This window comes from Bufo bufo, chromosome 1, assembly GCF_905171765.1.
Source record: "Bufo bufo chromosome 1, aBufBuf1.1, whole genome shotgun sequence".
In the NCBI taxonomy this organism is placed as follows: Eukaryota; Metazoa; Chordata; class Amphibia; order Anura; family Bufonidae; genus Bufo; species Bufo bufo.
In genome coordinates, this window is record NC_053389.1 from 35,690,166 (window position 1) to 35,701,462 (window position 11,297).

At 44.5% G+C, this 11,297-nt stretch overlaps 1 protein-coding gene across 1 annotated transcript; it reads right to left on the reverse strand.

Annotated features, from left to right (window-relative positions):
- Nucleotides 1–6,064: 6,064 nt before the first annotated feature.
- LOC120993339 (cysteine-rich venom protein 6-like) lies at nucleotides 6,065–10,201 on the reverse strand. The gene is made up of 4 exons (XM_040421866.1): nucleotides 10,150–10,201; nucleotides 9,323–9,386; nucleotides 7,650–7,688; nucleotides 6,065–6,387 (listed from the first exon to the last, which is right to left on the reverse strand). The coding sequence occupies exons 2-4, from the start codon at nucleotides 9,357–9,359 to the stop codon at nucleotides 6,224–6,226; spliced, it is 240 nt and encodes a 79-aa protein (XP_040277800.1). The 5' UTR covers nucleotides 9,360–9,386; nucleotides 10,150–10,201; the 3' UTR covers nucleotides 6,065–6,223.
- Between the last annotated feature and the right edge of the window lie 1,096 nt (nucleotides 10,202–11,297).

Consider the following 11,297-nt stretch of genomic DNA (forward strand, 5'->3'; position numbering starts at 1 on the left):
ATGGCGGTCACATGACCGCCGGGCCGGAACAGGAAGCGCACAGCGCTTCCTGCTCTGCAGACACAGCGCTCGGTGAGCGCTGTGTCTGCAGCGATCGTGAAGGCAGGGACACCTGGGCACTGTCCCTGCCTTGTCTTAGGGTTGCCCTGCTGTCACTGACGTTTTAAAACGTGCTGTCAGAAATAGACGTCCACCCATAGGACGTTTATATCCTATGGGCGGACGTGAGGCGGTTAAAGGGGTTATCCTGGCTTAACCTTTTTTTTTTTGGATTAAAAGCTAACCTGTGGAGGAAAGATTATTGAGCACATACTTACCTTCCACAGCGCAGCCGGTTCCAAGATCCATCACCCGGTCATGTGACTGCCCCTGTCGGGCTTTCTTGTCTTCTGGTGAGTCTTCATCTTCTTCTCTTCCGGAATTCTCTTCCTTTCTTGTTCAGGAGACGGATCGTCATGAATGACGTCACCGCCTCCTGCAAAAGAATGCTACGCCCGGCCGTCTTCACTTACAACGCAAGCGCACTATGCTAAATCATAGTGCGCATGTCTGGGACTGCCGTCCGCTCTCTGCAGTGTACAGGCTTCTATGTGAAGCCTGTACTGACTCCAGCACAGCGCGATGTAAGCGCTGTGCAGGAGTGACAGCATAGCGATCAGCCACAGAGGCTGATCGCTATGCTGTGCATGTCCCAGGGGACACTTTGGATGGCAAACAGGGGGCACTGGATGGCAAACAGGGGGCACTGGATGGCAAACAGGGGGCACTGGGTGACACCATGAGGGCACTGGATGGCACAAGAGGGGAACTGGATGGCAGAATGGGGGCACTTTGGATGGCATTCTGCCATCCAGTGCCCCCATTCTGCCATCCAGTGCCCTCATGGTGTCACCCAGTGCCCCCTGTTTGCCATCCAGTTCCCCCGTTTGCCATCCAGTGCCCCCAAACGGGGGAACTGGATGGCACAAGGGGAGCAATGGATGGCAGAAAGTTGGCACTTTGAATGGCAAACAGTGGGTCACTGGATGGCAAACAGTGGGCCCTGGATGGCAAACAGTGGGCCCTGGATGGCAAACAGTGGGCCCTGGATGGCAAACAGTGGGCCCTGGATGGCAAACAGTGGGCCCTGGATGGCAAACAGTGGGCCCTGGATGGCAAACAGTGGGCCCTGGATGGCAAACAGTGGGCCCTGGATGGCAAACAGTGGGCCCTGGATGGCAAACAGTGGGCCCTGGATGGCACAATGAGGGCCCTGGATGGCACAATGAGGGCCCTGGATGGCACAATGAGGGCCCTGGATGGCACAATGAGGGCCCTGGATGGCACAATGAGGGCCCTGGATGGCACAATGAGGGCCCTGGATGGCGCACTGGATGGCACAATGAGGGCACTGGATGGCACAATGAGGGCACTGGATGGCACAATGAGGGCACTGGATGGCACAATGAGGGCACTGGATGGCACAATGAGGGCACTGGATGGCACAATGAGAGCCATTTGATGGCAAACAGGGGCACTGGATGGCACAAGGGGGGAATGGATGTCACTGTTATGGACGCACTGTGGACGTCACTGTTATGCGGGCACCTTGGACGTCACTGTTATGGGGGCACCTTGGACATCACTGTTATATTAGCCCTGTGGATGTCACTGTTATGTGCGCTGAGTATAAGTGATAGGGCTTGTGCACAGAACCGTATCTGTTTTGTGGTCTGCAAATTGCGGATCCACTAAATAAGGTTACTGTCCGTGTGCGATTCACATTTTTTTTTGCATTCCCATTGAGTTCTATAGGTTTTAGATCTGCATTATGAGGACCAGAATAGGACCTGTTCTATCTTTCACAGAACTGACATACGGATGTGGAAAGCACAGGGACGTCCTCAGTGTGTTTTCTACATCCGTATGTCAGTTCCAGTAAAGACAGAACATGTCCTATTCTGGTCCTCAAAATGAGGACCTCAAATCCATAGAACTCAATGTGACTGCAAAAAATGTGGATTGCAAAATGGATACGGTTGTGTGCATAAGGGATTAGATACACACTTCAGCAGGCTGTATCATAGAAGATGGGATTAGATACACAGCTCAGCAGGCTGCATCATAGAAGATGGGATTAGATACACAGCTCAGCAGGCTGCATCATAGAAGATGGGATTAGATACACAGCTCAGCAGGCTGTATCATAGAAGATGGGATTAGATACACAGCTCAGCAGGCTGTATCATAGAAGATGGGATTAGATACACACTTCAGAAGGCTGTATCGCACACAACAGGCTCTGTATCAGGCACACATACATGTTAGGATTAGATACAGATGTGTTTGGACGTGTTTGCCGATTCCAGCTGTTTATCACACTCTGGAGATGGTGAAGGAAGAGCCCGTGGACGGTCAAAATTCCAATATGTCATGAAAAATTGGAAAATTTATCATTTTTCTAACTTTGAAACTCTCTGCTTGTAAGAAAAATGGACATGCCAAATAAATTATATATTGATTCGCATATTCAATATGTCTACTTTATGTTAGAAAACCCCTATAAATGACCCCGTTTTGAAAACTTCACCCCTCAAAGTATTCAAAATGACATTCAGAAAGTTTGTTAACCCTTTAAGTGTTTCACAGGAATAGCTGCAAAGTGGAGGAGATAATTCAAAATCTCCTTTTTTTACACTAACATGTTCTTGTAGCCCCTTTTATTTCATTTTTACAAGTCTTAAAAGAAGAAAAAGCACCACAAAATTCGTAGCCCAATTTTTTCTGAGTCAGAAAATACCTCATATGTGGATGTAGAGTGATCTGCGGGTGAACTACACGGCTCAGAAGAGAAGGAGCGCCATTGGGATTTTGGACAGAGAATTTTGCTGAAATGTCTGGTGGCCGGAGAACTAGTACGAGCCCCAGGGCTGCTCATACTACTGTGGGCCACAGGGTCCCTGGCATGGGGGGCTCCTGGCTCCACCGCCTTGAGGGCTCATCATCATCACTAGATGATGAGGAGAATGAGGATGACAACAGGAAAATGGGGTCATTCTCGTCCTCACTGGGGCTCTCGGAGTCGGAGAGCAACTAAGCATATGCCTCCTCGGCCGAGAACATCCGGCGGGCCATCTTCTAACGCTAAAGGGTAGTGTGTGTGTAAAACTTTATTTAGTGTGTGTATGTGTGGGGGGACGGTGTGTTTTTACGTATACCCTGCGGTGGGGTGGGCGATGTGCTAAACAGTGGCCAGACGCTCTTTTACAGCTAAGAGTGCCGGCCACAGTCAGCGCACCCACAAAAAAAATGTGTGGGGGGTGGCAAGCTGCAGCACCCCTGGGGTGCTGTGGACCTCAGACACCCTCAGATCTGGGTGCTCTCCCTGCCTAACCTAAAGCTTTCCCTAAATGTTTATGTGCCAGATGGCACTTTATAGTGGCTCAGGGGCCACGGGTGGCAGCGGATCGCAGCGGATCGCTCCCAAGGAAGTCTGTGGGCGGGGAGAGCGGCGATCCGTCCACCAGTCCGTCCAGCCAATCACAGGCGATCCTGAGAGGTGGCGTCACCGCCACCTCACAGGATCTACGGAGGGTGATTGGTGGTGTATATTACACCACCGATCACCCTCCTATTCCGGGTCATCGGGTCACCAGAGACCCGAATGACCCGGAAACGCTGCAAACCGCAGGTCTGAATTGACCTACGGTTTGCAGCGATCGCCGATATGGGGGGTCACAGGACCACCCTCGGCATTGTCACAGGGTGCCTGCTGAATGATTTCAGCAAGCACCCCGTTCTGATCACCGCCCGCCGTGCGACACTGATCGGAAATACACAGGGCGTACCTGTACGCCCTGTGTCCGTAAGAGGTTAAGCTCCCCAAAAAACAAGCTTAATGTCACTCATTTGCCTTGTGGGTATCTATGAAGCTTCCAGGATAGGTTTGGGAAGCTGAGATCTGAGGTTGTGCAAAGTTTCAAGGCAATTGATTGAGGTTTAGGCACATTATGGTACATTAAGCCATTTTCACATTAAATGTTTTAGGGTGTCCCCTGGGAGTTGTAGTTTCACAACACCCGGAGAGCCGGAGGTTGCCTACCCATGCTCTACTGTATGCAGCTTGCTTCTGTAAACACTCTGCATCGGAGCCACAGGGAAGTATGACCGCTCCTGTGACTCTGGAACCGTTCTCAACAATTGTATCCCTAAGAGTCTGAGGTTTTCAAATTCTGCTTGAAGCCTTTAGCAACTGCAGCAGACATGTCGAACCTAACTGAGGAACCAAACCCTATAGCTCTATGGTGTTGCTAAGGCAGAAGGAATAGAAGTAGAGCACCAAACTGCTCTGGATCCCGTGGCCATAAAGTGCCCATCAATAAACTGCCTCTTTGCTTGCTGAGACAATGTGACTGCAGGTATCTGCATTCACCACTAGGGGGAAATGCCAGCATTCATATATATACAGCCGCCGATGAGTTCAATGCTAGTTGTATACATCCAAATGCAGTTAGCTCCCCCTAGTGGAGGCAGCCAAAAGTACATCATTCATCAGGAATACAGAGCTCCTGTATACAGACAAAATGAGAATTAGCAAACAAGCCATAGTACATGTTTAGGATCTCTCAGTCGGTAAACCTTATTTTGCTCTGTGAGCTCCTGGAGGATATAATGCCATGTGCAGCTCCAATAGTTATACATTGCATTATATTGACTCTATCTCCATGAAGCTCAATATGGTTATATCAAACAGTCTTCAGTCTACTGCAGAAAGAAAAAAGGAAAAAAAAGGTCTCTGATACGTTACCTGGACTTTTCATGCTGCAGATCCTAGTATAGTGATGTGGGTCAAGGTTACTTTAAATCCAAATTGTATGAAAATAGGATCGGGCTGCAGATTTTCCTGAAGTCCTCTATCCACCATGTGGTTTTACACCATCAGATCCAAGCACGGCACGAAATATAAGTCCTCATAGAATTCCTCCCTTCATCCAAACCTATAAAAACCAAGAGGTCGTAGAATAGTGAAGCATATATGTCCCGTAAAGAGGTTTATTGTACTTAGCCCTAAGTAGACGCCCCTGACGAAGCTCAAGCAGTGAAACCCGGGTCGGGCAGTGTGGAGATGTTATATTCTGATATGCTGATTACAAGTGTAACTTTGTGAGTACAATAAACCTCTTTATGGGACATATATGTGAATGTGCTTCACTAGTCTACGACCCCTTGGTTTTTATAGGTTTGGATGAAAGGAGGAATTTTATGAGTATTTGTAAAACTCCTGTAAAACCGCATGGTGTGAAAGAGGACTTCAGGAATATCTGCAGTGCGATCATATTTACGTACAATTCAGTCTACTGCACCCCAATCTTCTGTTCAGGATAAGATTTTGACCCTCTATACATGGGTCTACTGAGGAACATAAGCATTTTTACTCTATGATGCATATCGTGGTCCATCCAGGTCCTGCTATAATCTGTAGATTGGTCCATCACATGTATTTAGTCTGTAGTAAATCCTATCGATACCAGAACTTGGACTGGAATATCAGACAGAGGTGGCCATGCAGATGAGCGAGAATCACTGGCTTGGCCATGTTTATAGCTCCCCTAGACCAGTGTTTCAAAACCAGTGTGCCTCCAGCTGTTGCAAAACTACAACTCCCAGCATGCCCGGACAGCCTCTGGCTGTGCGAGCATGCTGGAAGTTGTAGTTTTGCAACAGCTGGAGGCACACTGGTTGGGAAACACTGCCCTAGACCTTCATATATTGGCCCATGCATATCCATGCTCTGTTTTCCTACATGTATCATTCATAATGGATTTACTGAAATCCAGGTCATGGTGGTAGGATGGGGACCACCACTAACTTTAATCTGGTCAATTTCACAACAATATAGACGGATTGTGATCTGATTGGTCAGTGTCAAAGATACCAGATCGCTTTTTAATGAATCAATGAAAATAGATAAAACCAATGTCGGCAATCATTTTATTTTCATCAGACACATCTCAAACTTTCAATTTTGATGATTGCTAATAAGACACACATGGGATGGTTTACTTGTTGGAGCCAACTTGGGGAGATCCTGTGGAAGGACACATCTCTTGCTGTTAGGTAGGAGCGCGTAGTTGGGTTTACATGCACAGCCTAGCCTAAATTCTATTCTAAGGCAATTTGGGGGAGATACAACACCAGGGCAGTTATTGGCACAATTGGAATATGTTGTGTTCCCGCTTCAGAGTCAGCACTTATCCTTTTCCACACATTCACCCCTGATATTTTCTACAGTGCCCTTTGGGCAGAAACAACCTGGAGCACACATTTTATCGCATACAGGATCCGGGTTATCGCAGGTTGGTGGACAGTTGGTCCCACAATCAGTATATACTTTGCCATCTGTACAGTCTGAAAAAGAAGAATTAAGAACAAGTTAAAAGAATGTCTGAGTGTAGTAAAGTGTAGTGCCATGCCTTTCCAGAGGATGTTTGTAGTATCGGCTCTATTCCATGGACAGGAGGGGGCGCTGTTTCTTAAAGCAGCCTTTGTTTTATAGGATCAGTCGGACCCTTGGCTGTTGATGTGCAGCTTAGGGACACCGTCAGTGGCTCTTTTTATTTCATTTACACACTCTCCCGACCCTGGTGTAAATTAGGTGGGATTGGAAAACCCCTTTAAGTAATCAAAAAAACTAAACAATAAACTAATAAAATAATGTCGGTGATAACGGCAAACAATGTACAATATGCACATATGCCGAATTGCTATGGAAGTGTCGAAAGAGCAAGGATTGTCCCATTGCATTCCTTTATCTGGAAAACCAGGTGTGTGCTGAAATGCCAGTCCAGATATATAAACCAAGGAATCCAGGTATAGTGTGAGGCCTCGGCTGATAGCATTGCTCCGAGACACCAGAGGTGTGAGACCACTAGGTACGGATAGTTGATGGAGTCACATTCTTCAGCAGAAAGTTCTTCTTTTATTAAAGATCTTTATGAAGGAAGATGTTTTTTATATAATGGTTCATAAAAGGTAAGACCAAACCAACTATCCATACCCAGTGATGTAATTCACCTGCGTGTGCTAGGGAAGCAGTAAAGACCGGCCATTAGTGCTGGTGACGTCACCGGGCTCACTGCTAGGTGGAAGTCTCTGCCTAGGACACCCATAGTGAGACCCGGTACCTCACCGGAGGAAAAGAAAAAGCCCTTGCCCTGCGCTATGCACCGAAGGACAAGGGGAAACATTGGAGCGTGAAATGCTCCGATGCGCCACTCATTCATGCTGAATGAGGGAAAAAGGGGTTATGTCCGGGCTCAGCTCTGAACATGGACAACCCCTTAAACTAGACTGTAGAAGATTCAGTCTTGTTCTTTGGACACTTTCATCGACTCAGTATAGTATAATATAGTTTAGTATTATACACTGGTTGCCTTTATCCCATCTGTTGTTTTGTGAGGGCGAGTTAATGGTTTATTGGTATGTTACAATGTCACCACTAATAGAAAGTCTCATTGGGAATGATGGTTTCAATTTGAAGAAACAACAATTCTGAGCCCATTTTATGGCCGGAGCAGCAGCTGTCACTTTGACTAATGGACTGTTACCCGGGAACTAGAGACTCCATGTGGAGAAAGTAAAATCGAATACTTATAGTAACTAATCCTTACCAGGTATTGATTGTGCTGTTACCAGAGCAAGGAGCACACCTGCAAAATGAAAATAAAAATGCTAAGTTCATGTAAAGAAAAATTCAAAGAACATATGGAAACTAGTACCTAGTGCTGTCAGCAGTCCAACAAGTGAAAGGTATGAGAGGGACTACTGAGGTAGGAGATACAATGGGGTCTGGTCACCACAGGGGTCCTCGTTAAAACTTAGCAAATTATCCATAATGCTATGTCCCTGCCTCACCTTAAATAATTATTTGGAAGTATCTGTCTTCTAATGAGCAGCGGCCATTACAACGCCGGAGCCATAACACGCTACAGTGTGGCACTTTGTCCTGACATAGGCATACAAGCTCCTGAAGATACGTGACAACTACTTGTTGCGTGGAAACGCGTAGAGCTGCTGCTATCTATTGGAGCACGGCTCTCTAGGCAGGGTGCACTTGATGCAATATTTTACCCTGAAGCCTTAGAGTGTGTATGTGATGCATGAATGGAGCCAAAATATACTGGCTATGAGTGATTGTGTATAGCCTTAATACACTGGCTACAGATGCAGGGTTGTGACTCATATACTGGCCGCAGCTATACAAATAGGCTGGTCTGAACACTGCACTACATTATAGTGTGTGGATATGTCCTCAGAGACTTTACCTATGTAGAGACAGTGCGACCAACTGTATTTAGCATCACGCGACCTATGAACCAGGTGGCACAACCGCACCTGCACATACATCTAATAGAATCACCGGCTAGAAACACACTAGCGTCAATTTACACTGATTTCCGTGCTCCAAATTCGGACTTGCACATTAGCAACTATCAGCTAGCAAGCCAGATTTTTAGCCCGGTCCCTCAATTGCACAGAGGATTTATTTATGACCCTTCTCTGTGCATTTTTGAGACTGGTTGCCTGATAGTCACAGACTGTGACATATAGGCTTTTTGCCCCCTTTTAAACTGACTATAATAAAGGTTTGTTTTGTTTATTTCTAAACGTTCATCAGGCTGTGAATTTATTAGTATCAAGGAACGTCTACCTACTCATCTGTCTAAGTGTGAAATATTCTTCTAATGAGCAGACAGAAGAGATGAGACTACTGAATACTTTCATTGCCCACCAAGGACCAGACGCTGACTGTACCACTGCCTGTAAGGATGCAAACATTTTATAAGAAATTTTGAGAGACTATGGTCTGTTACGGGAAGGTTTATATTTCTCTTACAGCAGATGGTAATGACCTAATGAATGTCACTATATGTTCCTACAATGTATTGAGTTTCGCCAATCGGACATGATTTTGTGGGTTCCACCTTTTGAGGACAATCTACTTGGTGACACTGCTGTATTCCTTGCTGGTCCTAGCTAGTATTAAGGAAGATTCATCAGCTTCAGAAACATAGAGAGGTAAGGGTTTAGTTGTATGTAGCTGATTGGTATCATATAGTTCAGCAAATAAATTGTTCTTGAGATTGTGCTGAGACTTCCTGCTCTGAAAGGGAGAGAAAGAGCTGCTAGAGTCTGAAATCTAAACTCTTCATTGATTATCTACAGAGACCCGAGTGACAATGAAATACTAGTAAAATAAAAAGTAAAAACCAATGCTTTTACTTGGGGATGTAATTTGCAGTAAGAACCAATAGTATACAAACATATCATATGTGCAACTCACCTAGGGATATCAGCAGCAATGTGATTGTTCGTGTCATGTTTAACTGGGAGGTCTAACTTTTTTCCTGTAAATAATGAATTGAATTGATTAGAGTGATCAAACATTACGAGAGGTCTGCAAATATACTTATAGGATTCACACTTTGTCTGTTCTTGAACCAAGTTGCTTCCCCACTCCCAACACACACACCATGATGGCACATTTTAGTAAATCAGTTAGATCTTTTTAAGTATGACAACTTCATTTCAGATTGAAGTCACATCCACAATCTACTGATGGATGTGGGTGCAGCTTCTCTAATCTCTGGTGATCTGTAGGGGAAGCACAATGTGGCCGCTCAGTTTCCCTGCAGTGGCCACTTCAGGAGAAATGTGGTATTACATGTCAGCAATACAAGTGAATATGCATCCATGTAACACATGGACATGCTGAGTCCCCCATAATGAAGAAGATTCCATGTTATCCATATTCCCCAACTGATGGGACAAACCTTACAATCAAACAAGAAAAGACAAGTCAGCTATCAGCTCTGGTTGGCTTCAAACTGCTTTCCAGTGGGTGATAAGATTTTAGGAAGGACTTTCCCTCCTCATTTGAAAGGCAATAGAAGAAAATAATGGATAAGAATCTGCAATGGGAGCCTGATCCTGCTTTATAATCTAAGAGTTGGTAGAACCAATCTCTGGATCCTTCGTATTGAAGTGCATGTAGAGGTATGAACCAGCCCCAAAGTGAGGCCCCTCTGTGATGTTAGTACATACCTATCATATTGGTGAAATTATATAACATCTTTTCTTCCAGATAAGAGTAGAAGCTTTGGTATATACCTGGATGATGCACTGTGTATTGTCTTCTGGTGATGCAGGGATCTTACTGGTGCGCTATTATATATACATTGATGGTATGGGTGTGTTCAGGGTGTGTGATCGGTGACCTAGTTTTGGTTTATAATGTGTCATTGATGTCATTATGTAATATTCAATTATTTTACCAGGAATACAAGAACATTATGATTTTAAGAGCTGGTGCAACTTTATGTAAATAAGTAGTGTTGCGTGAGGAGAAGCATCTGAAGCAGAATTCGGTCCAAAGTTTAGAAAAACTTTGATTTTAAAATTAACCCCTTAACTACCCTGCCATTTTTCACCTTAAGGACCAGGCTATTTTTAGCAAATCTGACATGTGTCACTTTATGTGGTAATAACTTTAAAACGCTTTTACATATCCAGGCCATTCTGAGATTGTTTTCTTGTCACATATTGTACTTCAAGACAGTGGTAAAATGGAGTCAAAAATTTCATTTTTATTTATATAAAATAAAATAACAAATTTACCCAAAAAATGGAAAAATTAGCAAATTTCAATTTCCCTACTTTTATAATAGATAGTAATACCTTCAAAATAGTAATTACTTTACATTCCCCATATGTCTACTTCATGTTTGAATCATTTTGAAAATGACACTTTATTTTTTGAGGACGTTAGAAGGCTTAGAAGTTTAGATGCAAATCTTAAAATTTTTAAGAACATTTCCAAACCCCAATTTTTTCATGACCATTTCAGTTATGAAGTCACTTTCTGGGGCTTACATATAGGAAACCACCCATAAATCAGCACATTTTAGCAACTACACCCCTTCCAGCTATTCAAAACTGATTTTACAAACTTTGTTAACCCTTTATGTGCCCCACAAGAAAATGGGAAAATGGGAATGAAATTTCAAAATTTCCCTTTTTTTTAGCAGATTTTACATTTGAATCTATTTTTTCTTCAACACATTAAGGGTTAACAGCCAAACAAAACTCAAAATCTATTACCCTGAATCTGGAGTTTACAGAAACACCCCCATGTGTGCTCAAAAACCGAAGTATGGGCGCACAGCAGGCTTCACAGTGGAAGGAACACCACATGGCTTTTGGAGAGCGGATTTAGCTGGAATGGAAATTGGGAGCTATGTCGCATATGTAGACACCCT

Coding starts and splice junctions, on each gene's coding strand:
- LOC120993339 (XM_040421866.1), bottom strand. CDS start 9,359: ATGACACGAACAATCACATTGCTGCTGATATCCCTAG. Junction 7,689..9,322: donor ATTGCTGCTGATATCCCTAG/GTGAGTTGCACA, acceptor TTCATTTTGCAG/GTGTGCTCCTTGCTCTGGTA. Junction 6,388..7,649: donor AACAGCACAATCAATACCTG/GTAAGGATTAGT, acceptor CTTCTTTTTCAG/ACTGTACAGATGGCAAAGTA.